Source organism: Eucalyptus grandis, chromosome 7 (genome assembly GCF_016545825.1).
Source record: "Eucalyptus grandis isolate ANBG69807.140 chromosome 7, ASM1654582v1, whole genome shotgun sequence".
Taxonomy (NCBI): Eukaryota; Viridiplantae; Streptophyta; class Magnoliopsida; order Myrtales; family Myrtaceae; genus Eucalyptus; species Eucalyptus grandis.
In genome coordinates, this window is record NC_052618.1 from 29,990,445 (window position 1) to 30,013,594 (window position 23,150).

The 23,150-nt window shown below is 37.5% G+C and overlaps 2 protein-coding genes and 1 pseudogene across 15 annotated transcripts in view; 2 read left to right on the forward strand and 1 right to left on the reverse strand.

The window, feature by feature from the left end:
* The first annotated feature begins 906 nt into the window (after window positions 1-906).
* Window positions 907-2,435, forward strand: LOC104435243 (disease resistance protein RPV1-like). The gene is made up of 3 exons (XM_039317697.1): window positions 907-1,475; window positions 1,954-2,236; window positions 2,427-2,435. Exons 1-3 carry the CDS (start codon window positions 907-909, stop codon window positions 2,433-2,435), a joined length of 861 nt encoding a protein of 286 aa, XP_039173631.1.
* A 1,702-nt stretch (window positions 2,436-4,137) lies between these two features.
* LOC104429707 (disease resistance protein RUN1-like) overlaps window positions 4,138-23,150 on the forward strand; it is a 55,107-nt gene continuing 36,094 nt past the window's right edge. For 2 of the 14 annotated variants that reach the window (XR_005553107.1, XR_005553106.1), the window contains exons 1-8: window positions 4,708-5,540; window positions 5,643-7,138; window positions 7,273-7,354; window positions 7,546-7,604; window positions 8,132-8,561; window positions 8,667-8,728; window positions 9,227-10,054; window positions 10,266-10,666. The gene's annotated coding sequence lies outside the window, so the exon portion shown is untranslated. Of the gene's footprint in view, window positions 5,541-5,642; window positions 7,139-7,272; window positions 7,355-7,545; window positions 7,605-8,131; window positions 8,562-8,666; window positions 8,729-9,203; window positions 10,055-10,265; window positions 10,933-11,233; window positions 11,792-23,150 lie in introns of those variants that run through there. The other 12 variants (XR_005553104.1, XR_005553112.1, XR_005553109.1 and 9 more) reach the window with 12 other exon arrangements.
* Window positions 13,188-19,205, reverse strand: LOC108958001 (annotated as a pseudogene).

Here is a 23,150-nt window from a genome sequence, read left to right on the forward strand (position 1 = left end):
CCTTAAAAAGGAAGTAAGGCCAATTGGAAGAAAAGTGCAATTTTTGCATTTCCTCTCATTTCTATGCACTTTTAGAAAGAAATAAAATGTGGGCCCAAAAGGAAGTATTTCCCTTTCATTTAGAATCATTTTCATCGACTTCCTTCATAATCAAAACAATTGATCAATTGAAAATTTTTCCTCGATTAATGTTTTAGATTTAGTTAATTTTACATATGAGCAATGCCTAAAACTCGAAACCCGCCAAATTAAAAACATGATTGATGGAAATTCCCTCCAATTAGGAAAGTGCACACATCTGGAGGATGTGGTTTATTGGGCAACAATTACATGACACTTCATTAGTTTGGCCAATGGACATGGGATTAGACAGAAAGGGTTGTGAAAATGAGGTGGTGGAGATAGTTAGGGTTGTTTATATATTAGGATAAAAATAATAAGAGTAAGGTCGAAGATTATGACAAGGATTAGGCATCGTGTGAGCTTATATTTAGAGGAAGATGCCTCCATGGAGTTCCATACATAATATCAATGTCTTACCTTGAACTGAAAGAATCCGCCTTTAAATATCCACATGCGTGAAGTTTTGTAATTGTTCAAATGTGCTTTAAGGAAGTCGATTAATTACAATGCAATTTGTGTAATTTCAAATTTGTGTTTCTAAACAAGTAAATGATGTGGGCTTTTTGGGGGCCTCTTCAGGGCCACCTAATCTTCTGCAGTGAAACGACGTTAGCTTACTTAACTGGAGGTCGTGTCTTTATTACCTAGGGAATTAACGAACACGTTATTCGAGGCCAACAAGCATTTGCAGAAAAGCATCCTAAAAGCGTCTTTTGTTATTCAACAATCCTTTTAAGCAGCCAAAAAAGCAACTTTCTTTTCAACTTTCCCCCTCAGATTGCCATGGACAGAGGACAAACTCAGGGAGAGAGAAAGAGGGCAGAGGAAGAGAGCACCGAAGGAGCATCCACTTCTTCACTCGTTTCTCCAAAAGCCACAGGTGTAGGTAGCGGTCCATATGACGTGTTCTTGAGCTTTAGAGGCTTGGATACTCGCAATACATTCACCGATCACCTCTATCACAGTCTAATCAAGGCAGGGACTGTACCGTTTTGCGTGTTCAGGGATGAGAACAACATCCCAATTGGTGAGAAATTTGATTCAGAGATTTTCAATGCCATTGTACAGTCTAAGATTTCGATTCCCATCATCTCCGAAAATTATGCTTCGAGCAAATGGTGCCTCCGCGAGCTTGTTCATATCATGGACCGTAAGAAGAGCGCATCACACATAGTGTTGCCTATATTTTACAAAGTTGCCCCATCAGATGTGCGGCATCTAAAAGGAAATTTTGGAAATGCCTTCCATTCGAGTCGGAAGCATTTTGATGAGAAGGATATCCAGGAAGGACAACGAGCACTTAATGAAGTTAGTTACTTAAATGGATGGGAATCTCAAAAAATTGCGGACGGGTACTTTACTGAACTTTTCTTTTTTGATAAGTAAGTTTTCTTCTTTTGGCAGAATCGAGGAAATGCAGATGAATTACTTTTACTGCAAGCTCAGAAAAGATCGCCAAAATAAACAGCCGTAATGCCTCGAGAAGACAACAAACACCAGTACGCCCCAAGATGTCCCTGAAAACTAAACCAATGACAACTGAAACCAAAGCATCCCATAGTGCCCAAGAATTTACATTTTCCTCTAGTATAGAGCCAAAAAAAAAAAAAAAAAAAACAAAGAAACAACAATTCCTCCAGCCAATAGTATCAATCACTAAACAATAGGCCTCCAAATGACTCCAATGCTTGGTCTTCAAATTTTGATCACCACCGGATAAAATCGACCTCCTATATAGCCAACAAGGGTTAGCTCAGTTGATAAGGATAGAATACTTCGCATAGACTATGTCTAGGTTCATAACTTCTCATTGTTTTTGTTGTTTGACAGGCATGAGGGAAAATTAATAGAACGTGTGGTTGAAACTGTTATAAGCAAGTTACGGGAAGATTTTCAGCTAGATGTGCCTGAGCAACTAGTTGGACTTGATGATCGTATGAAGGAAATTATGAATTGGATCGACAATCCTTCCATCAATGCTCGAATGATTGGAATTTATGGCATGGGTGGGATAGGCAAGACAACTCTTGCCAAGTGCATCTACAATCAACTCTCAAATAAATTTGTGCATGTAGCTTCCTTCCAGATGTTCGAGAAACTACCAGGCGCCATGGTATTGTTATTTACAAAGTCAACTAATATAAGGGATTACTAAAAAAAAACCAAAGTGTCTAGAATTGATGATGGAATTAGTATAATCAAATCAAGATTCAAAGGAAAAAAGGTTCTCATTCTTTTGGATGATATAGATGACAAGAATCAACTTGATGCATTGGCTAGGAAACATAATTGGTTTATGGCAGGAAGTATGATCATTGTTACAACTAGAAATGAGGCCATTCTTGATCAGTCTGATTTTGAGGTAGTCCATAAGTATGAATTGAATGAATTGGATGAGGTGCATGCTTTGCTTTTGTTTAATAGACATGCATTTCATAAGAACCATTCTCCGAGGGACTTTGAGGGTATATCTCGTGATATCGTATCCACCATGGGTGGGCTTCCCTTGGCACTTCAGGTTGTAGGTTCATACTTGTACAAAAAAATGAATCGAAAAGTATGGGAAGATGTGCAGAAGCAATTAAAAAACCAACCACATAGAGATGTCCAAAAGATATTGCAAATAAGTTATGATGCATTAGAAGAAGGACATAAGCAGATTTTTCTCGATATTGTTTGTTTCTTTATTGGCGAAAGGAGTGAATACACTAAATACGCCATGTACATGTGGGAGGATTGTGGGCTTTATCCAAGTCAAGGCATTGAAGAGTTGAAGTTGAGGTGCTTAATTAAAATTGGAGATCATGGTGAATTTCTGGTGCATGATCAACTAAGAGATCTTGGAAGGAGCATTTTTTGCCAAGGACAACCGCTTGAGAAACGTAGTGGACCATGGGACGACAACTATGAGGGAGTCCCAAAAGTACTAAGAATCTATGAACGGGTAAAATATGGCACTCCTTTCTTTTTCTTTCCCTCTTATTTCAATATATTTAATATGATCTATTCTAATATTTCATCTAGGATGAACAGATGCTCTTACTTATTAGGAAAAAAGATCTATGTAAACATCCATTTATGTCCATCTTAGATTATTTGTGACAGCTAAATGGATTATAAGTATTTAAAGGATGAAAAAGTTATACCATTTGATTCGATTTCATTGATATAAATTACATATGTAAAGATTCGCTTGACAATCAATTTAAGATCTTTTAACTACAATTTTGCTCTATAAAACTCATTTACTAAAAGCATGCCATTGTCATATCTAGTTGAAAATATTGATAATCTGAAGGACTACAAGAACGAATGAAGATGAAGTACAAACATCGTAAATCAAATAAATGAAGATTTCAACTAGTTATTTATATTATCTCTTTTCATTGTTATCTCCTCTTAAAGAAGCAAAAAGAAGATAGTATGTGCAAATTACAAGGTTTTAATTGACCTTGCTTATTTCAATTAATTCAAAACAACAAACATCTCTATAATTTTTTATGTTTTATCTTTTACTTAAATTATCAATGTTCATGTCATTTTATTATATATTGTCCATCTGATAAGCGTCATAGGGTCACGGCTGATCAATGGAGAGGAATTAACCCTAGAAATTGACCAAGAGATGTTGGGCAAACAAAGCAGCTTTATATTCTTGATATAATTTGAAATAGTTCGTTCCTATGATTTAGTGTCAGTCTTTTGTTGATCCAATAACTTCTTAACATTAGCAAAAAGAGCACACCATACTTGTGTTTGGAAAAATGAAAAAGAAAAGTCAATTCTGTTTTGAATGGACAAAAATGCTGAAAGATGATAAATAGTGTCGGAAAAAAAAATTAGATGATTGTACAATTCAAGAGATTTTGATTTAACTTTGGAAATTGAAATAAGAATGGGATTAATTTCCAATTGTCTTGACTATTTCAAATATGATTATTTCTATTTTGTTATATCCTATTTCTTTAGTTCATTTTGGTGAAATATATATGATTTGTGTGGAAACTTTTGACGAGAGGTTGACGTTTGAAATTCCCTTTCCATATAGTAGATTTTTTTTATGTAATACACAGTATAGATCGATGTACAAGTGAAAATTATGAAAGATAGCATGGGATGGTGATTACAACAATTTAGTGACTTCTCTGACGAATAGACTTAAGAGAACTTATACCCATTGCATTTCACTGGTTAATATTTGAAGCAGACAACGACAAATGTGTCAAACCATAAAAGCGAATTTCTAACCAATTAAACTTTTGGGGGAAAATTTAGGTATTATTATAAAAGTCAATTAAAGCCATAAGGGAATTTATTTTTCACCATCTTCAACTAATTAAATGATATGTTTTAGTAGGAAAGTTAAACAATATGTTTTTTTATTTATAAGATGGAAAAAGGAACGATTCCGTTCTTATGGAAACGGACATATGATGATTAAACAATGTTAAAACTACGTCACTTTTTAGTTAACCGGTTCATGTTTTAGTTATGAAATCGACTTATTTTTTCAATCCTGTCAAAACTGCTAACCAATGTCACCGTGTCACTTTTTAAACATATTTTACCAAAAATAAAAAAGTTTCAATTTTCAAAGAAATGAGTGAACACTTCACACAAATAGTTAATGATGTTAAAGATATTTAGATATCTTTTAGAGATATTTAGGATATTTCTCTTGATTTTTTATATCCATTTTGATTATGCATATCATTTTTGATTTCTTTTGATTTTCCACCATGTAATCTTTTTTATATATCGGAATATATTAAAAATTCCCCCTTTTTTCCTCTTCCACATTGTTACATTTAACTAATGAAATGGAAACCGGGTGCTTCCTTAGCTACTTACAAGTGGCCCACTGGCACTCTTTGACACGTTCTTTAGAGAAATGATGGAGAAGTCTTATGAAAATTTACAAGTAAATATTTATACGTTGTAAAATGGTTTCTTGTATTTCATCTTAAATGAAAGTCAAAATATGTGCTACAAAATTTGATAAAGAAAAAAGCAAGGGATAAAACATTGAGGTGCATTTGTCTTAGTTGTTTTAAAGCAATAACTATCTTTTTCTTTATCTTCACGTCATTTGTTTAATTTTCGAAAGGTCGTCAAAAGGTACAGGGGAAGGATAAAAAGGTATCAATCGTGCAAATCCAAGATTTAAAAAAGCGAAAACTAAAAAGTTAAAAAACTTGCAGAGACGCCCCTGTTTCCACAACTTTCTCGGGGCAGCTTCAAGCAAAGACTCCATGGAACTCTTTTCAGTGAGATGGCTTGAGGTCGTCATAGCGATTTCTTTGTTCTACCGATCAATTTGCATCTACCGATCAATTTGCATCTACCGAATTTATCGGTGTTGTGGTTATCATGGGAACAGATCACAAGAGGATTGGGAAGGATGGAGTTCGTTCATGGTAAGATTAGGAGAAGAAGAACATTATCTCTGCGATTTTAGGGTTTTGTTTTTGTTTAGCCAATCAACTCCTTCCTTAACAGTTTATTCTCTTTCGTATTAGGCGTCAAAGCGGCTTAAAGTTCTCAACCTTACGAATTGCGAAAATTTAAGATGTACTCCTGATCTCTCGGCTTTTACACAGTTGAAGATTCTCATCTTGTTCGGATGTAACAAACTAAAGGATCTCCACCCTTCTATTGGCAAACTCACGAGCCTCGTTTCCTTAGATTTGAATCACTGTAGAAGTCTCAAAAAGCTACCAAAAGAGGTGGGCGAATTAAAAGATTTAGAAGAACTTATATTAGATCTTTCTGGTATTACAAAGATTCCTATGTCCATTGGTTCTCTGAGGAAGTTGGAGAAACTGACTGCCTGCGAATGTTATTCACTGAGAGAAATCCCTAGCTCAATTGGGGATTTACAGAATTTGCAACATCTGAACTTGAGTAATTCTGGGATCAAAAAGCTTCCCAGTGCTATTGGAAGGTTGAAAAATCTGCGGACTCTAGAAATGATCTGGTGCACTAGTTTGAAAGGGGCAATTCCAAGTGAAATCGGTGACTTGCCTTCCCTTGAGATTCTCAATCTCTATGCAACACCGATATTTGACCTGCCAGAAAGCGTCCGGAATCTTTCTTCTCTCCGACACCTTCAACTAAGGGAGCTGTGAGGAGCTCCGGTTGCTGCCAGAGCTTCCTTCTTCTCTCCGACACCTCGAACTAAACGGCTGTAAGGAGCTCCGGTGCTGCCAGAGCTTCCTTCTTCTCTCCAACACCTTGAACTAAACGGCTGTAAGGAGCTCCGGTCGCTGCCAAGGCTTCCTTCGGGCTTAACAGATCTGTCGGTCACTTGTCAGAGCCTTACACTGCCACAGCTTTTTAGCCTCATCCACCTAAGAAAACTCGATCTTGAGGTACGCCATTTACTCGAAGACATCCACGAGCTTTCCTCAATACCATTGAAACTCTGTTTTGAGGAGTGGGATAAGCTAACATTACTTTGGCTCAGCGGATTCATGCACTTGGAAGAGCTTTCAATTAAAAAGTGCAGTTCCATTGAAACATTGGGCCTTTCAGATTGATTCATCTGAAACGATTACGTGCTGAGCATTGCAATAGCCTAGTTGAAATTGATATATCAAATATAGCTTTGGAGTCCTTGGAGGTCATATTTTTATATGACTGCAATTCCATTGAAAGTTTTTTTTGTCCAATATCACGGTGTTTGAAGAAATTAGTGGCTGTTGGGTGCGACAATCTAGTCGAAATAATAGGTCTTGACAGTGCAGAGTTCTTAGAAGAGTTGGATTTTACAGGATGTAAATCAATGGAGACTTTGCCAGATTTGACGAGATGTGTGAAGTTACGATCTCTAAGAGTTCGAGACTGCAAGAAACTTACACAGCTTCGGGGACTTGAAAAGTTGAATTTAATTGATTTGGATATTTCTGGTTGTGACTCATTGGAAGCAACACCGAACTTATCTGGAACTTGCATCTTTAGAAATTATGAACAAGATCTATCTTTTGATTGATGGAGTGATGTTTCCTGAATAGAGGTAAATAAGCAATGAACAATCATTTTTCGTTTGAGATTCATGACCTACTTTTCATCACTATCTTCTTTTGACAAGAAGGTTTTCTGCGATGGGGTTCTGTACTTTCCTAAATTGCTATTCTTACATAATTGAAGGAGTGGGGCAGTTGGTCGTAGAAGCTGACATGATGCTTTAGCCAAGATCAAAATGCAGACCCTAATGTCAATAGAAGGCATAGTAAGATACTCCATCCTTGAATGGCCAGCGTGAACAAATAGTGATACTTTTCTCGAAGCTCTATTTTTTTAGAATGATATGCTTCACACTGGATATCTATTTGATTGTTTTTGGAAACTCTGGATTTGCCTTTGTATAATTGTTGTTGATTACATTATAGCAATGTTTTTCATTTATCCTTCCATTGGCAGCTTCTGTAGACTGCAAACAGATAGCAGCTTGCGAGGCAAGAATGAAAATATCAACAAAGGTAAACAAGAATTACCTAGTGATTTACAGTTCCCCTATTAGCAAACCCGGGATTTGAAATTTTCATCTAGAGGCCAATGAACTTCTGCTACTCATTATTGTATTATTGTATACTACACTCGAAATTTCCCAGTGTCCAAAGTTCATATTTTCTTTTCAAAATCCTTGGCCATTTTGAGTTCCTTTAGTTCTTTTGTATGTCAAATTTGACTAATGGCAGATGTCCTGTTTAGGACGAACGCCTTCTGATTTTCTATGATGAACGAAAACCCTGTCAAGTTTCTTATTGTTCCCTTGATGGCCCTCATTAACCCTCTAAGAAGAGCATCACTTCCCAGTATATATGGTGAACTGAGCTAAAATAAAATTCAAGGTTCGAGTGTTTTTGGTTGGTGACAAAAAAAATGTTAAAAGTAGTTTTGGCTAGTTTGTCATGTATGAATGTTGACCACCTTAACATTACCAGTAGGCAAACTATTGTTTTGAAAGATTATTAAGCAAGGTAAATTGGTGCTGCTTCTATGACAGGTTTGGTTGGTCTATATAACGATCTAGGCTTCCTTTGGGACTTCAATTCAATCAACTGTATCGATGGCCTTTTGCATTAAAGGACAATTTTTTGCCTGTCTGTGAAACAAGCTGGGACGAGGAGCTCAAGAATTTGCTAATTAGTTTGTATCCCGTTTGATCCTATTGTTGTCATGGAATTGCTTTATCACGTGACTGATTTGGGTGTGGCTAAGTGGGCTGAGGAACTTCAAATTGCATACTTGAGATCGATCAAAATAAAGAAAAGGGGTTTTGCAGAGGAATCATCAGCAACAATTGAGGACCATCTTGCATGCCAAACTTAAAGACACTTTGGGGCTGACTGGAGTGTCCCAAGGAAGTTTTGATGCTTCTGAATATTCAAATACTTGATCTGATCTCAACATCACATCCCTAAAGGATCGTAAATGTATTTTTTTCAATTAAATATGCTTTCTTTATGCTCATTAGATTCTAGCTCTCCTTTAATCAATTACTAGGCTATTGATTTTTTGTATGTTACCCTGATGCACAGTTGTTCGACGCCGTTGCATTCTAATGATATCACTTCGGAATTGATGAGGCTCTGAAAGGGAGGTATGCACTGCTAGGCTCCTCCATTTCTATTAGTTTATTGGTGTGATGACATCCTTTGAATGTTGTCATATAGTTTTCTGATTTGATGAGCTCAGTTCTGATGTATGCAGCATTGGATTTGTAAAGTTGAAATTGACCTCCTCGCAAACTATCCCGCATTGCTGAGTTTGCTAATTGGAACTTGCAAAATAACCCAGTGGCAAATGCGTCTTTCTGTTCAGTAGTTTAGGCACTTCACCTTTTCAGCATAATTTTTTTAGCTTCAATTCTGTTCCTAAATACAAACAGGGAAAGTGTTGCTAAATGTTTACTTCTTTTAAGTTTGTTGGTTTCTTTTTCATCGGCTAGCTAATGAAGTCTCTATTCATTGTGGTCTAACTCCGATTGGTATCAATGTTTACGCATTTTTACCTTATCTATCATGGGGTAAATTCTAATGCTATGATCTTGGATATCTTCATTTAATTATAATTAGTCAGTGTTATCTTCCTTATGCAGATTAAAGCTGCATTTGATGAAACCTGGAGAAACTCCCCAAACACCACGAGTTGGAGATATGGGCAAGAATGAGCTATGTCAGTATGGAAAGGCATTCCAGAGTTATTTGCAATTGGCGTTTATCATTTGCTCCATGTTGTTAATACTCTTTGAAGGATTCTTGATAAAGGCAACCTCTTCTCATGTGGTGCATTAGTCCTTTGCAAGCTTTGAAATCGTGCTATTCTTTAACCAAGGCCCCATCACTAATCGCTTGGAGGAAGACTGCATGTGCAAGTGGTTCTGTATGTGAAGTCAAGCAAACAATGAGATTTGTTATCAAGATTACCATTTAGATGTCCACTTCAAGCTACAGTTTTGTGACCGGGAGAGACTTTTTTCTTGTAAAAGCAAATGCCGAGGAATCAGCAAAGGATCTGTCAATTGCAGCCAAGAGATTCAATGGAAAGGTTTTCAAGAAGACAGCAGTTTCTCATTTGGAAGAATTTAGAACACAAAATATGGGCGTTCATTAGTGTAAAATCATCTCTCTAGGCTGGATACGTCGGAAAATTCATATGTAGGCATTTTGCAATTGCTTTGGTCGTATTATCTCAAACTTGATTTATTTAAGCATGAATCTAAAAGCAGAAGAGACACAGCCATGTACACTTTCATACCTAAAACCAAGTAGAGAGACCAGTTCGTTCTTGAAGAGCAGCAGTACTTTTCCCCCTCCAGATTCTCTCAGGTGGATGCATGGAGCTCGCGCCGCTTGGCAAATTCTCGATCAAGTACTGGGGTCTGGAGTGGAGTATTGAGTTGTTTTATGCAAATTCTCGATCAAAGGTTTGTTTGAGTCTCTAGTGTGGATGGAGTTTATGTAGGGTCTTTTTCTTGAACGAGAATTAGTGTATTTTTGGTTGGTGATTACGAAATGTTAAAGTAGTTTTGGCTAGTCTGTCATATATGATGTACGCCTTTCTTAAAATTACCAGTAGTCAAAATGTTGTCTTGAAATATTATCAAGCAAGGTAAACTAGTGCTGCTTCTATGACAGGTTTGGTTGCTCTATGTAATGATCAAGGCTTACTTTGGGACTTAAATTCCATCAGCTGTATTGATGACCTTTTGCCTAACTGGACAATTTTTTGCCCATCTGTGAAACAAGCTGGGGCGAGGAGCTCAAGAATTTGCTAATTAGTTTACATCCCATTTGATCATATTGTTGTCATGGAATTATATTATCACATGACTGAGTTAGGTGTGGCTCACTTGGCTGAGGAACTTCAAATTCCATACCTGAGACCAATTTTGCAAAGAAAGCATCAGCACCAGCTGAGGTGCCAAACTTGAAGAGGCTCGTGGGCCAAGCGGAATGTTCTGAGGAAGTTTTGATGCTTATGAAGATCCAGAACACTTGATCTGGTCTCAACAGCATGTACCTGAATGATAGTAAATGTAGATTTTTAAATTGAATCTGTTATTTGTATGCTCGTTAGGTTCTATCTCTTTGTTAACTAAATGAGTAGCTGGTGATTTTTGTGTATGTTACCCTGATGCAGAGTTGTTTGTATCCTTTGAATGTTGTCATATAGGTTTCTGATTTGATAAGCTCAGTCCTCATGTTTGCAGTATTGAATTAGTGAAGTTGAAACTGATCTCCTCACAATCTATCCCAAATTGCTGATTTTGTTGACTGGATATTGCCAATGATCAAGTAACAAGTACGTCTTTATGTTCTGTAGTTTAGGCATTTCACCTTTTCAGCATAATTTTTTTAACATCAATTTTGTTCCCGAACACAAACGGAGAAAGTGTTGTTGCTATTTGTTTACTTCTTTTAAGCCTATTTTTTTCTTTTTCATCTGCTAGCTAATGAAGTCTCTGTTCACCGTGGTTGAACAGTGATTTGTGTAAATGATGTTTACGCATTTGTACCTTATCTTTCATGGGGTAAATTGTGATGCTGCAATCTCGCATTTCTTTATTTATTGATAATGAGTCAGTCCTATCCTCATCATGTAGATTCAAGCTGCATTTCATGGAACTTGAAGAAAGTCCCCAAACACCACACGAGGGAGATGCGGGCAGGAATGAGCTATGTCATTATGAAAATGTATTCTGAAGCTAGTGGCGTTTATCATGTGCTCTGTGTTGTTAATACTCTTCAAAGGATTCTGGATATGAAGCAGCCTCTTCTCATGTGGGGAATTTGTCCTTTGCAAGCACAAATCGCTTGTAGGAAGACCGTACGTGCAGGTGGTTTTATTTGTGCAGGTTAAGCATAAAATGAGATTTGTCAACGAGATTACCAGTTAGATGTCCACTTCAGGCTAAAATTTTGCAACTAGAAAAAGTGAATGCCATGGAATCAGCAAAAAAATCTGTCAATTGCAGCCAAGAGTTTCGGTGAAAAGGTTTACAAGAAGACAGTAGTTTCTCATTTGGTTGAATTTTGAATACAAAAGAAAGGTGTTCAGTAGTGTAAAATCATCTTATCTGTTCTGGTGCTACATCAGAAAATTCATATGTCCGCATTTTGCAATCACTTTTATTGTATAATCTCAAACTTGATTTATTTAAGTATGAATCTAAAAGCTGAAGAGACCCAACCGTATATATTTTCACACCCGAAACCTGTTTTTCTCTTGCATTGGCTGCAATTGAAGACTAATGATAAAACGTGGACAAAATATTTGGAAGGGTGAAAAGAGCCCTTCCCAAAATTTACTCATTTTCTTTGAACAAAAAACTTCTAAGGGTCATCTAATTGGTTTATAATAAGACGATACTCCACCAAATTGCGGTCACCATTCACACATTCAAGTTTCAATCGAAGCAATTTCTTGGAGGCCACTCTCAGATATTCCTGTACCCTGTACTAAACTACAATGGTGGAATTTTAGTAGTTGAAAGCTACTTGCAAGGTATTCATGGTTTGATTTGCTTGTTGTCCCCTTGAACTTTGACTCAATTTTTCCAGAGCTCAAGACAAGGCCAAGTAGCTTGTTAAGCCGCATTTGAATCTATAAGTACTAACGCATATGTAATGCGGGTCGTGTTGAAATACTTGTTAAACTTACTTAATATGAAATAATTTAATTTCAGAATATTGGTCGAACATTACACGAGAAAAGTCGCGAGTAAAGTCAATGTATCAGCTCTACATTTTATTTACTTAGCTGCTTAATAGGTGTCTAGGCAATTAATCCAAAGGGCAGTAGCTTTGTGTTTGACTACTTATGGAACATCATTCACAGCCCCATCAGCCGAATTGATTTGAAGTTGGAACGCGTAAATAGACTGGATAATTGGATGAACATTCTGAACCGATTGAGCTGATGTGGTTTTGTTCATGGGTTTTCCCCCTTTTTCTCTTCTACTTTCATTTCATGCTAACAATTTGCTTCGAGCTTGTTTTTGAAAGTTCTTATCACATTTTACATCAAGATCCTATGAATAACAGCCATTCAAACAATAACTATGTAAGTTCCCAAAGGACAAGAGAAGGTTCGCTTCGGGCTCTTTGATTTCCTCATATTTGTAACTCCAAACTCGACAAGACGGTACTTGAAATATGAAAACTGTCCTCAAATCAGAATGGAAGTATAGAAGGCCTTAACACCTGCTAGCTGCATGTTAGAATATATAGATTTGGTAGTTTGCCATATGATAGAATCATATAATGCAAAGGAATCGAAATAGACAAATTGAGGAATTACAGGGTTAATGAACCCTAAAACGGAGACTTAAAAGAACATTCGACCAAAAATAAAAGTTCTAAACAACGAAATCTCCCACGAAAGTAGATGTAAACGTCAAATCCTACAAATGAAAGCAGTCATCTTATTTTGCAATCAACGTGTCGTGTTGTTGAGAAGAGAAATTAGCAGGTCAGACAATTTTTACTTCGCACGAGAATGCATGCATGCATGCAGAATCATGTTGCAGATAAATCGGAAGGTAAGGAAATTCGGGGAAAAAAAAACTTTCGGTAAATATAAATATATGTGAATATCACATACAAGTCTCATTTTCTTATGTTTCGAATGCTGGAGATCGATGAAAGAAACAAGGATTCGAACAAACATTATACTGGAAAGGTCGAACATTGTGGCACTCTTCCGAATACTTAATTACCATTAGATACATATTAAGATGATTAGCCAATAAACAAAACAAACCTCTTTGTTTCCTCCCAACCAATTTCATCCTTTTCTCTCTTGATGACAATGAGCATGATATTCTGTAATTTCTACATATTAAAAATCGACGCATAAAGCTTGAAAATTTGCGCTTCAACCACCGGAACCCTTGTTTGAAAGAAGCCTTGAACTTGCCCTCGACCAAATAAAGCTTGTATCTGGCCACCCTCCTCTTCTCTGCTTCTCTGGGTCTTTTTACCACGTTTATCGACTTCTAAAACGTGAGAAATAGGCAAAGGCCAGAGTCCATTTCGACTTACAACATCAGGTTTGTCTATTCCCATCCCAGAGGCAATGGTAGCACATACAATCTGGACCTCTCCAGTATGCCATTTCTTTTGAACAGTGACGAGCTACTAATCCAGCATGATAGTACACCATTTTTATATGGCGCTTCTCATTCAAGTATTTTGCGACATTAACAAATCCACTCTTCGAAAAGTAATATACTATGCCACAAAAATTAGCAAAACAATTTTTTAGCAGCCCTCCAAGCTGCTTCAGTGGTTCTTAGGTCTTAGCTATGACCTCGTATTTTAGATCTAGTCTGTCAAACCTTCGGTCCCCAAGCTTTGACAGACTAGATCTAATATATCAGAACATGGGGAACCCCAAGAGCTTTTAGGATATCCTGCAATGGATGTATAATTCAGTCAGAATTAACAGATTATTTCAACATAATCAGGAGGTTAATATGTGAGTTTAGTACTCACGAACTGAGTGGCGGTTGCAGTTAAGGCCATCACTGGTACATACAGAAAGTTCTGCTTGAGACATCCCAGTACCGTATAATCTAGATGAAAATCGTGTCCCCCTTGACTAATAATGACAACCACAAAAGTGACAATCAATGAGTTTTACTCGTTAATCAGTCAAATGTACAAGAAAAGCTCAAACCAGCAGCATGTTCCTTTCATGAGATCAACTGGCAGAGCAAATCCAGTTAAGACCTTTGAAGAAACACAATCAATGATCACATGGTTGAACCTTTGCCTTTCTCAAGTTGTTACCATTAAGTATAAGCGTTAATAGAATAAACGGTGACACAAGAACCAGCTTAAGAGTATCATGCCAAACATAGATAGGAGATTGGATCCTTATCCAAGCTTATGCCGATTCCAATTACTCTGGGAAGTAATTTCCACTGGAGCTTATTTAAGTTGTGCGCTCTTTACTCAATATAATGAAAGATGTGCCACTAAGTGTTCCCAAACCACGGAACCTAAATCTTTCCATCGAACAAGGAACACTGCATTCTGTTATATAGAAACTTCATAGGGTTCTGGGCTTCAGAAGGTCTAGTGTAACATGGACAATTAAATTAGGCTAGAAACACAGAAAATGCAGAGAAGTTTGGAAAAAGAGCTTAAGTTAGCATATATAAAAGCTCAAACCAGCAGTACATTCCTTTCATGACAACCACGAAAGTGACAACCAATGAGCTCTTGTTGTCAATCAGGCAAATGTACAATAAAAGCCCAAATTAGCAGCACGTTCCTTTCATGAGATTAAATTGGCAGAGCAAATCTAGTGAATACCTTTTAAGAAACACAATCAATGATCATGTGGTGGACCCTTGCCTTTCTCACGTTGTCAGTATATAGTATAACCATTAATAGAATAAATAGATACACAAGAACGAGCTTAAAAGACTGGAGTATTATGCCAAACATAGATAGCAGATGGCATCTTCCTTTCATGAGATTAAACTGGCCAAGCAAATCCAGTTAATACCTTGTAAGGAACACAATCAATGGATCACGTGAGTGGACCTTTGCCTTTCTCAAGTTGTCAGTATATAGTGTAACCATTAATAGAATAAATAGATACACAGGAACCAGCTGAAGAGATGGAGTATCATGCCAAACATAGACAGCAGATGGCATCCTTGTCCAAGCTTATGCCACTTCCAATTACTTTAGGAAGTCATTTCCATTGCAGCTTATTTAAGTTGAGTCCTCTTATTCAATATAATGAATGATGTGCCACTAAATTTTCCCAAACGACAGAACCTAGATCTTTTCCAAAGCTCAAACAAGGAACATTCCATTGTGTTATATTAGAACTTCACAGGGGCTTCAAAAGGTCTAGGGCAACACTGACAATTTATATGGCTAGAAACACAGAAAATGCAAAAAAGTTTGGAAAAAGAGTTTAAGTTAGCTTATATAAAAGGAAACTTGCTTATATTTATCTGGAATAAGGACAACAGTTTTGCAGTGGCAACATCACAAATGATTATTCTTTTTTAAGTAACTCTAGCATGATCTTTCTTCATGTACAAGGCATGCCAAAGATTATGCATACCTCATGCAATGTCCCTCATCAACAACAAAACCAGCTAGTTGTGCCTGCAATAAAATATCATCGAATATAAAAAATTATAAAGAACCTTTTTGGAAAAAAGTTACAGTGCATCAGAAACAATACCTTTCTGTGCAAGCATTTCAATATCTCGAGAAATGATATTTTTCCCCCAATCCTTTCAGGAGTCACATGCAATAGCTTGCACGATGTTTATCTATTCTCAAAGGGCAGGCAAAGCAGAAGTGGAGGTTAATAATTCGACAGTCACAACACTCAGCATAAAAGTTTTAGAAGTCCAATAGAGCTAAACCTTGCCTTAGTTCTCGGAGGACAACTGCCAATTGGGCAGCAGTCTATTGAGAGTTCAAGAAAGTAGATTGTATGCCATACTTGAGGGTTACAGTAATTATTTGATCCAAGATGAGAGATAGCAAGGGAGATATAACAACTGTGACACCTGGTTTTAGAGTTCCTGGCAGCTGAAACGAAGGGTAAAAACATCAGAAGAGCAAATGAAGAAAGGAAGGGACAACAGAATTATTATTTCTTTCACCTTCAGCTGATCAGGAAGGACCAGTTGTCACTACTTGTATTATAACTACTTTCAGTACATATATCAACTACTTCAAGACTAAACAGAAAACACTTCTAAGGAATTCAACTAAATAAATCCAGATTTATATCTTCCTCCTTAATTCAGTTATCATTAATTTTGCTTGCAACCAAGATCCATTGTATATTAAAGGACATTAAGTTCAAACCAATTATGGGAAAAAGAAGTCATAGATCATCACCCTTTGTTGAGATAATGGCATAGCAAATAACTGCAAAGGAAATATAAAAATCTAGAACCCGTATTTGGTGGAAGTACTTTGAAAACTTATTTCTCTTTGACTTAATAACCCTTTTGAATTGGACCTGAATTATGACTGACAGCAACACTTAACATACATAAACAAGATGAATTTTCCTGTGACGATTAGAAGGTCCTAGAAGTGTAGCACAAACTTCAAATCCTAAAAATTACAGACCAGATAGAGAAGTGCAAAGGCAGAATGAGATTGTACTGTATCTCCTTCTTTTCTACTTTTGTCCGATGCCATACGTTGGAACCCATGCTTATGTACCTGAATCACTTCCTATAGCTTAATTTTCATTTGAAAAACATTTCCTTCCTTAAGTTCACAACCTTCTTAAAAATGCTAAACAAAGCAGATCAGAAGATCATGTTAAAGTTTAAATGTTGACATCCAGGTCTACCCTTAAACATTTAATTGGTGGAACCACTGAGCAAAGTGCACAAGGCTTGTGCCCTAACATTGTCTCCACACACTTCTACATACGATCATCACCTAGTTGAGACACTGTTAACATTCACTAACCTGGTAACATAAACTTTTACCACCTCCAGTGGGCATGAGAATAAAGCAAACTTGCTTGGCTACAGAAGATTTACAAGCCTGATGCTGCATTGGTCAAAATGCCTTGTTTCCGAATATGACAACATTTGCCAATTCTATGTCATCCAAGGCTTGGAATACCGCATAACTCAGAGTCCCTTGTTTGGATGTCGAAATCGGAGAGCAATGTCTTTTATTTGAAACTAATAATACTGAGCCTTGAGTGACAGTGCTCTTACAGTCCTTCAACAGAAATAAGCCTCTTCTATACCATAATAGTTTCTGACATGGATTGTCATGGAAAATGAAAAATGTGCTCGAAGAAATCACAAGCCTTCATTTACACAAAACATTCCTATCAAAGACGCTGTGGATTGCTAAGTTCCACACTTTGATGATCTGCTGTACTCTCATAGCATTTGAAAAATATATGTATTTGTACATCATCCAAAATTGAAATCAACTTCTTTATTGACCAAAGAGTTCTAATATGTCATTTAAGATATTGAAGAGTGTGGAATTGAGTGGCAAAAGTTATGACCGTCTATTGGACATGATTGGATGAGAGACCCCATAAGCAATTTACTAAATGCTTGTGGACATGAACATTGTGTAGGTCCTTTGCTGTGTGCAAAATCACAAGCAAATGAGAAATGATCAAGCAGAGAATAAATTATAAGAGAAAAGTACAGTCACACACTGATTTAAGTGGTTTGGCAGTATTGTCTATGTCCATGGGAGAAGCATACCATGGATTCTAAAGATTGTCTGCCCAGAATTTGAGTGGATGTATTGCTTAGAGTACTGCTTTGGCCAGGAATATACATGAGGATTTCCTTCCCGTTTTACTGCCCAATACATCATCCTTGTAGAGGAATCCTCACCTCAAGGAAAGTTTGATTTTTCATAGGTTGTGGAGAATCTTCTATACTATTGACATCGTGTATAACATTGCATGCACCGTCATTACAGATATCTTGGCCAAACATATTGGTCAAAACTCCATGAGCTTCTGATTCCACAGCTTGCAAATCATCCCAATCCTAAGAATTTTGCATGGTTTCAACAAGTTCTGCTAGGATGTCATCACCACAGTGCTCCATGGTGATCAACTCTTGACCTTCGTCACCTTGAGAAAAGCAAAAGAAGAAAGAGATGATTTTGCAAGATCCATGGCAAACAAGAGATCAAATAAATACAATTTCCAATACGTAATTTGCACTTAGTTCAAAGAGACACAATATTGATATTGCTGCAAGACACCATAAGTAATTTGCAGTGATATGAGCCAGACAATTCACTCGTCAATTAGGACTACTTTGCCAAACCCACAAAGAAACAGGGGATGAGACTAACGCTCAATGACCTAAACTCTGGTCCCATTCAAATCCAAAGTAGACCGTTATTCCATAGCCATAGCATAATTAGCGCACATCAGAATGAGACTAACCGCAATGAATCTCCTTAACTAGGAATGCACGTTCAATCAAATGCACAAACTATCCCCGCAACACAAGCGATTAAAGTCATTCCCTGATGACCAGATATCACGCAATTTGGGCCAATAATCAAGAAAAAACCGCCATCCATCCGAAGCAACCTAAGCACATCAAACTAGACCAGTGCCGGACATTTCGCTCGTCAGTAGGACTGCTACTTCGCTAAACCCGCTCCGATGCATTCAAACCTAAAGCAAGACGATTCCACAGCCATCATCATCATCATCATCGTGGGGACGAGAGCTACCTCCATAATCTCCACAACCGCTAATTAGCATAAGAACGCGCGACGAAATAACGATTCGAGTCACCGTAGAGCGCGAAACGAGATGGTCCGAGCACTTGTTGGCGGACTGCTCGTCGAATCCGAACTCGAGAGCCGAGCTCAGCAACCGAGCTTTCTCTACTTCCGAGCCCCGCTCCCTCCATGGAATCTCAACCTGTTCGAGCGATTCGATCGATTGATGATGCCCGAGTCGGAATCAAATCGATCTCTAGTCTCGAATCGGATATTCGAGCGAGCTCGAAGTGCTCTTGTTCCAGAACCTTCCCAGCGATGGCGGGATTGATGTTTTTCGTTTTCCAATTTTGTACGCCGGAGAATGGGAGAGATTTGGAGCCATATTTTTCAGTTCTTTTTTTGACAATTCCGTTTTCGCCCCTGAAGTTTGTTTAAGTTCTATTTTCGGCCCGCCCTACGACTTTTTTCTGGTTTCATTTGACACCAGAAAAAAGTTCGGTGTGAAGGCTCCCTTGCAAACACGAGACCTCCATGTCGTACTAAAAGTTTTAGATTTACGGTGCGTATCTCAAATTTCTTTTCCGTTGCTGTTTATCCACAAAGTAATACCTTTTCTTTAATTTACGATTTTACCTTTATATACATATATATATATATATATATATATATATATGAATATTCATATTTCAATTGAACGATTTTCAAAAAAAAAATTTGGAAAAATAGCGTTTCCAACAATGCTTTACTATTACTCTATTGTGCACAAAACATTATGATTGTCATGGAAACTTCATAAGTCAAAGCTCTCTTTTATGATATCGGTCTTACATTCAATGTGGATAGCTGGATAAAGAGGGCAAAAGCATAATTCGTCAAATTTGTTTTGCTTGAGAAAAGTCATCACAAGTAAAGAAAACTATTGACACATTGGCTGCAAAACTTTACAAAATATAAAGAATGTTATGATCATTTTAATATTTTACTAAATATACACAAAAGGAATTTACTATTAACTAAGACTGTATTTATGTTGCAGAAAAAGTACTTTTTTCACAATTTCTTGTATTTAGAGCTTCTCCTCGCGCTACTTCGCTCTTCTCTTCTAGTTACTACAACAAAGGTTAGTTCATCTCTCTCTCCCTCCCTCCCTAACATAACACTGAAACCTCCTCAAATTTAAGGAATAATCATTCGATTTTGTTGAGAAAATATGTTTTGATTGATCGAAATGATAACGGTATCTAATCTTCTTTCGCTTTGATGGAATTACTTCACTCGAGAAATTGAGCTATTGCGTTATGAGACTGTCAATCCATAACCAAAGACGTTCCTTTTCAGCTAATAAGTGTTGACAAATATGTAAGTCATTTACCGAATGCTTGGTCTTTTGAATTTGTTGGTGATGTTGGAAGGAAGTCGGAAATGGGTTGACTGCGAATGAATATATAGACTGTCTATGTAGTCATAGTTTTCTTGCTTTGGTTAGCAAAGTTTGGAGGGAAGCCACCATAAATTGGTTGGACTAGTTTAGTTGGAAGAACAATTCGGTGATTGGCCCTTTGTTATAGAGTTTCATAATTCATGCATATCTCACTCTGGACATTTATGTGACAAGGAAAAGCATTGATTGGATTGATTATTGACATCGCACTATTACCTTTTGCCGATTCTGGGGTCTTCTCTACACAGCTTCCTATTTCCAGAGAAATTGGACTATTCTTGCATATCATAAAATTGTGAAAATATTGGCTTGGACCAACAATAATTTTTTTTTCAGCCTTTTTAGTGCTTAAATTGTGTTGTAGAGATTCCTTATTCTGTTGAATGGGATTGGAAGGGATGATAATTACATGCCTCATTTTAATATAGTGTTTATTAGTTTGGCAATCATATTGCCATGTAGATCTGGTCCATTTTCCCTTCTCATCTAGTTGTCATGTAGAGGTCTATCCTGTAGAGGTACTCAAATTGGATCAGTGATCGATTTCTAGGTTTCGTCGTAAACTTAATTGGTTACTTCTAATTATGTAAATCAATAGTTCAAACCGCACTCAAAGGTAGGGCATTTCCCATTTTTATAGGAATTTTTGTACCAGAAACAATGGTATCTCCAATTATAGCCCCTCTGGGATGTAAAATATATCTCTTCTCACCATCCCCATAGTGTATGAGACAAATGGATACATTTCGATTAGAGTCGTATTCTATGCTTACGATTCTACCTGACTCTTGGCTTTGAGCTGTGAAGATTATGTAGGAATTTGCTATACTCAAAATGGTATGCCATAGCTTCTTTCTTTGCCTTTTTATCTTTGTATAGCCGTGGTGTATGCTTAGCATTTTTTATTCTTCGCATGAAGTAACTACTAGATGATCAGCTTACATAATTTTGCTGCCAAGTTTTATTGCTAGGCCTGCTAACTCCTAGTTATGTGAGGATTGAGTCGACTTGAGCCTAAGCTCAAGTGGAGAAAACAATACTTGATTAGGTTTCGATTTTTAGCATTTTATATTATTATAATTTTTAATATCATTATTAATATTCTTTTTTTTTTAATTTAAAATTTAATTTTTTTATTTTATTTTTTTAATATTTGATATTATTATATTTTGGAAAACGGGCGGGTAATCCAATCCAGACCATTAACCCAATCCGACAACTTGGATCCGACCGGCGTCCGAAAGGAAACCAATTTTAGATATTTCCAATATTATTTTTTCTTTTCTCTTTTTGTCTTTTCCCCTGTTTCATCCTTTTCTTATGGTCATCTTCTTCCTCTGAAGCTTTCATTCTATGCAACTTCTTCTCTCTCATTTTTCGAACTCATACACCCAGGCAGAGCTTACATGACGGCACCCCGCCGGTCATCCGTTCCGACCAGCATGGACCACCACCGAAATAAAACGAGCTCACTTTCCAACATCTTCCATCACACTACACCGTCCACTCATCCCATTCAATGAAGGAGACACAACATATATCAAACAAAATGCAACATAGCGATCTCATTATTCATGGAAATCAAGTTAATGACCAGCACCTTCAGATTCGAACAGAAACAGCAGCTATTTCTTACATATTTCTTGGAACATTTCGTAGAATGAGTTTCAGGTGTCTAACTGAAAGTAATACAGCATGTCGATGAACATACACCTCGGTGTCTCATTCATCCCACATCAAATCAAAGACATTTCAATTCGATGAAAAAATATTTAAATGGATCCTCGACATGCTTTCACAGAAGAAAAGAAAACCCCGGTCTCATCTTTAGAACAACACTAAGGCATCATATCGAGCGTGTGATGAGCACGGACTAAAGAGAGGTCGTAGACCCGTTCTAAACTCTAGCTCGTGTCCAGACTCAAAAGAGAATAGCAAGTGACGCTCAAACACAACAAAAGGGACAGCTAATTCAAAACGAGCGTGATCGTGGACCAGGGGAAACGAGACCCTGCTACCGTTTCGGCTCCGTTTTAAATAAAGCCAAGCAACGGAGTTCCCAGAGATAAGCGTTTGACGGCGGATGTCCGTACCCCACGGCCGAACGATACCTTTTTTTCATCAGTCCCCGTCGTCGAGCATCCCCCCTTCTCTCTGCCAAATCAGCCGCGCTCCTCTCAGCCGAATCTTTTTCTGTTAGGCCTCTCTCTCTCTCACACGACAGCTCACCTATTCTAGAAGGCTTGGTCACGCTCGCTTCAATTGCTCGTCGCTTCTCTCGGCCGAATCATTTTGAATTATTTTCTTTTATTTTCTTTTCGTGGCCCTTCTAGGCCGGCGGCCACGCAGGGCATGTAAACTTTTTCAAAGTTGGAGAGCAGTCATGTAACGGTGCGAAAGTTAGAGGGCTTTTGAGAAATTATCCACAAAATTAAGAGCAAAAAAGGGGAATTAAAAGGAAAATCCGAAAAGAACCCAAGAAAAAACCCCTTCCCCGCGCTTTCTCATACCCTAATCAATCCCAATTTGGGGAAGAATTCGGAAAAAGCTCACTCCCGTCAATTTTCCCCAAGTCGCTCCTCCTTCAGCCTCTTCCAAGAAGGAAGAAAGGAAATGATGAACGTGCTGATGCCGAGGAACTTGGTGCCTCCCGAGCCGTTGGACGCGCTCAAGCTGAAGGGAGCTGTTGCTTCCAGGGGTGGGCCCCGCGATTTTCACGCCGTTTCTTCTCCCCGATCACGTGAGTACGTTGGGATTGGGCGGCGTTACGGCTTTTGGGTTCATTTTTGAGAAACGGGTTTGAGGTTGTTTTTTACGTATCGAGAGCTATGGGCTCGTCGTTTTGGAGG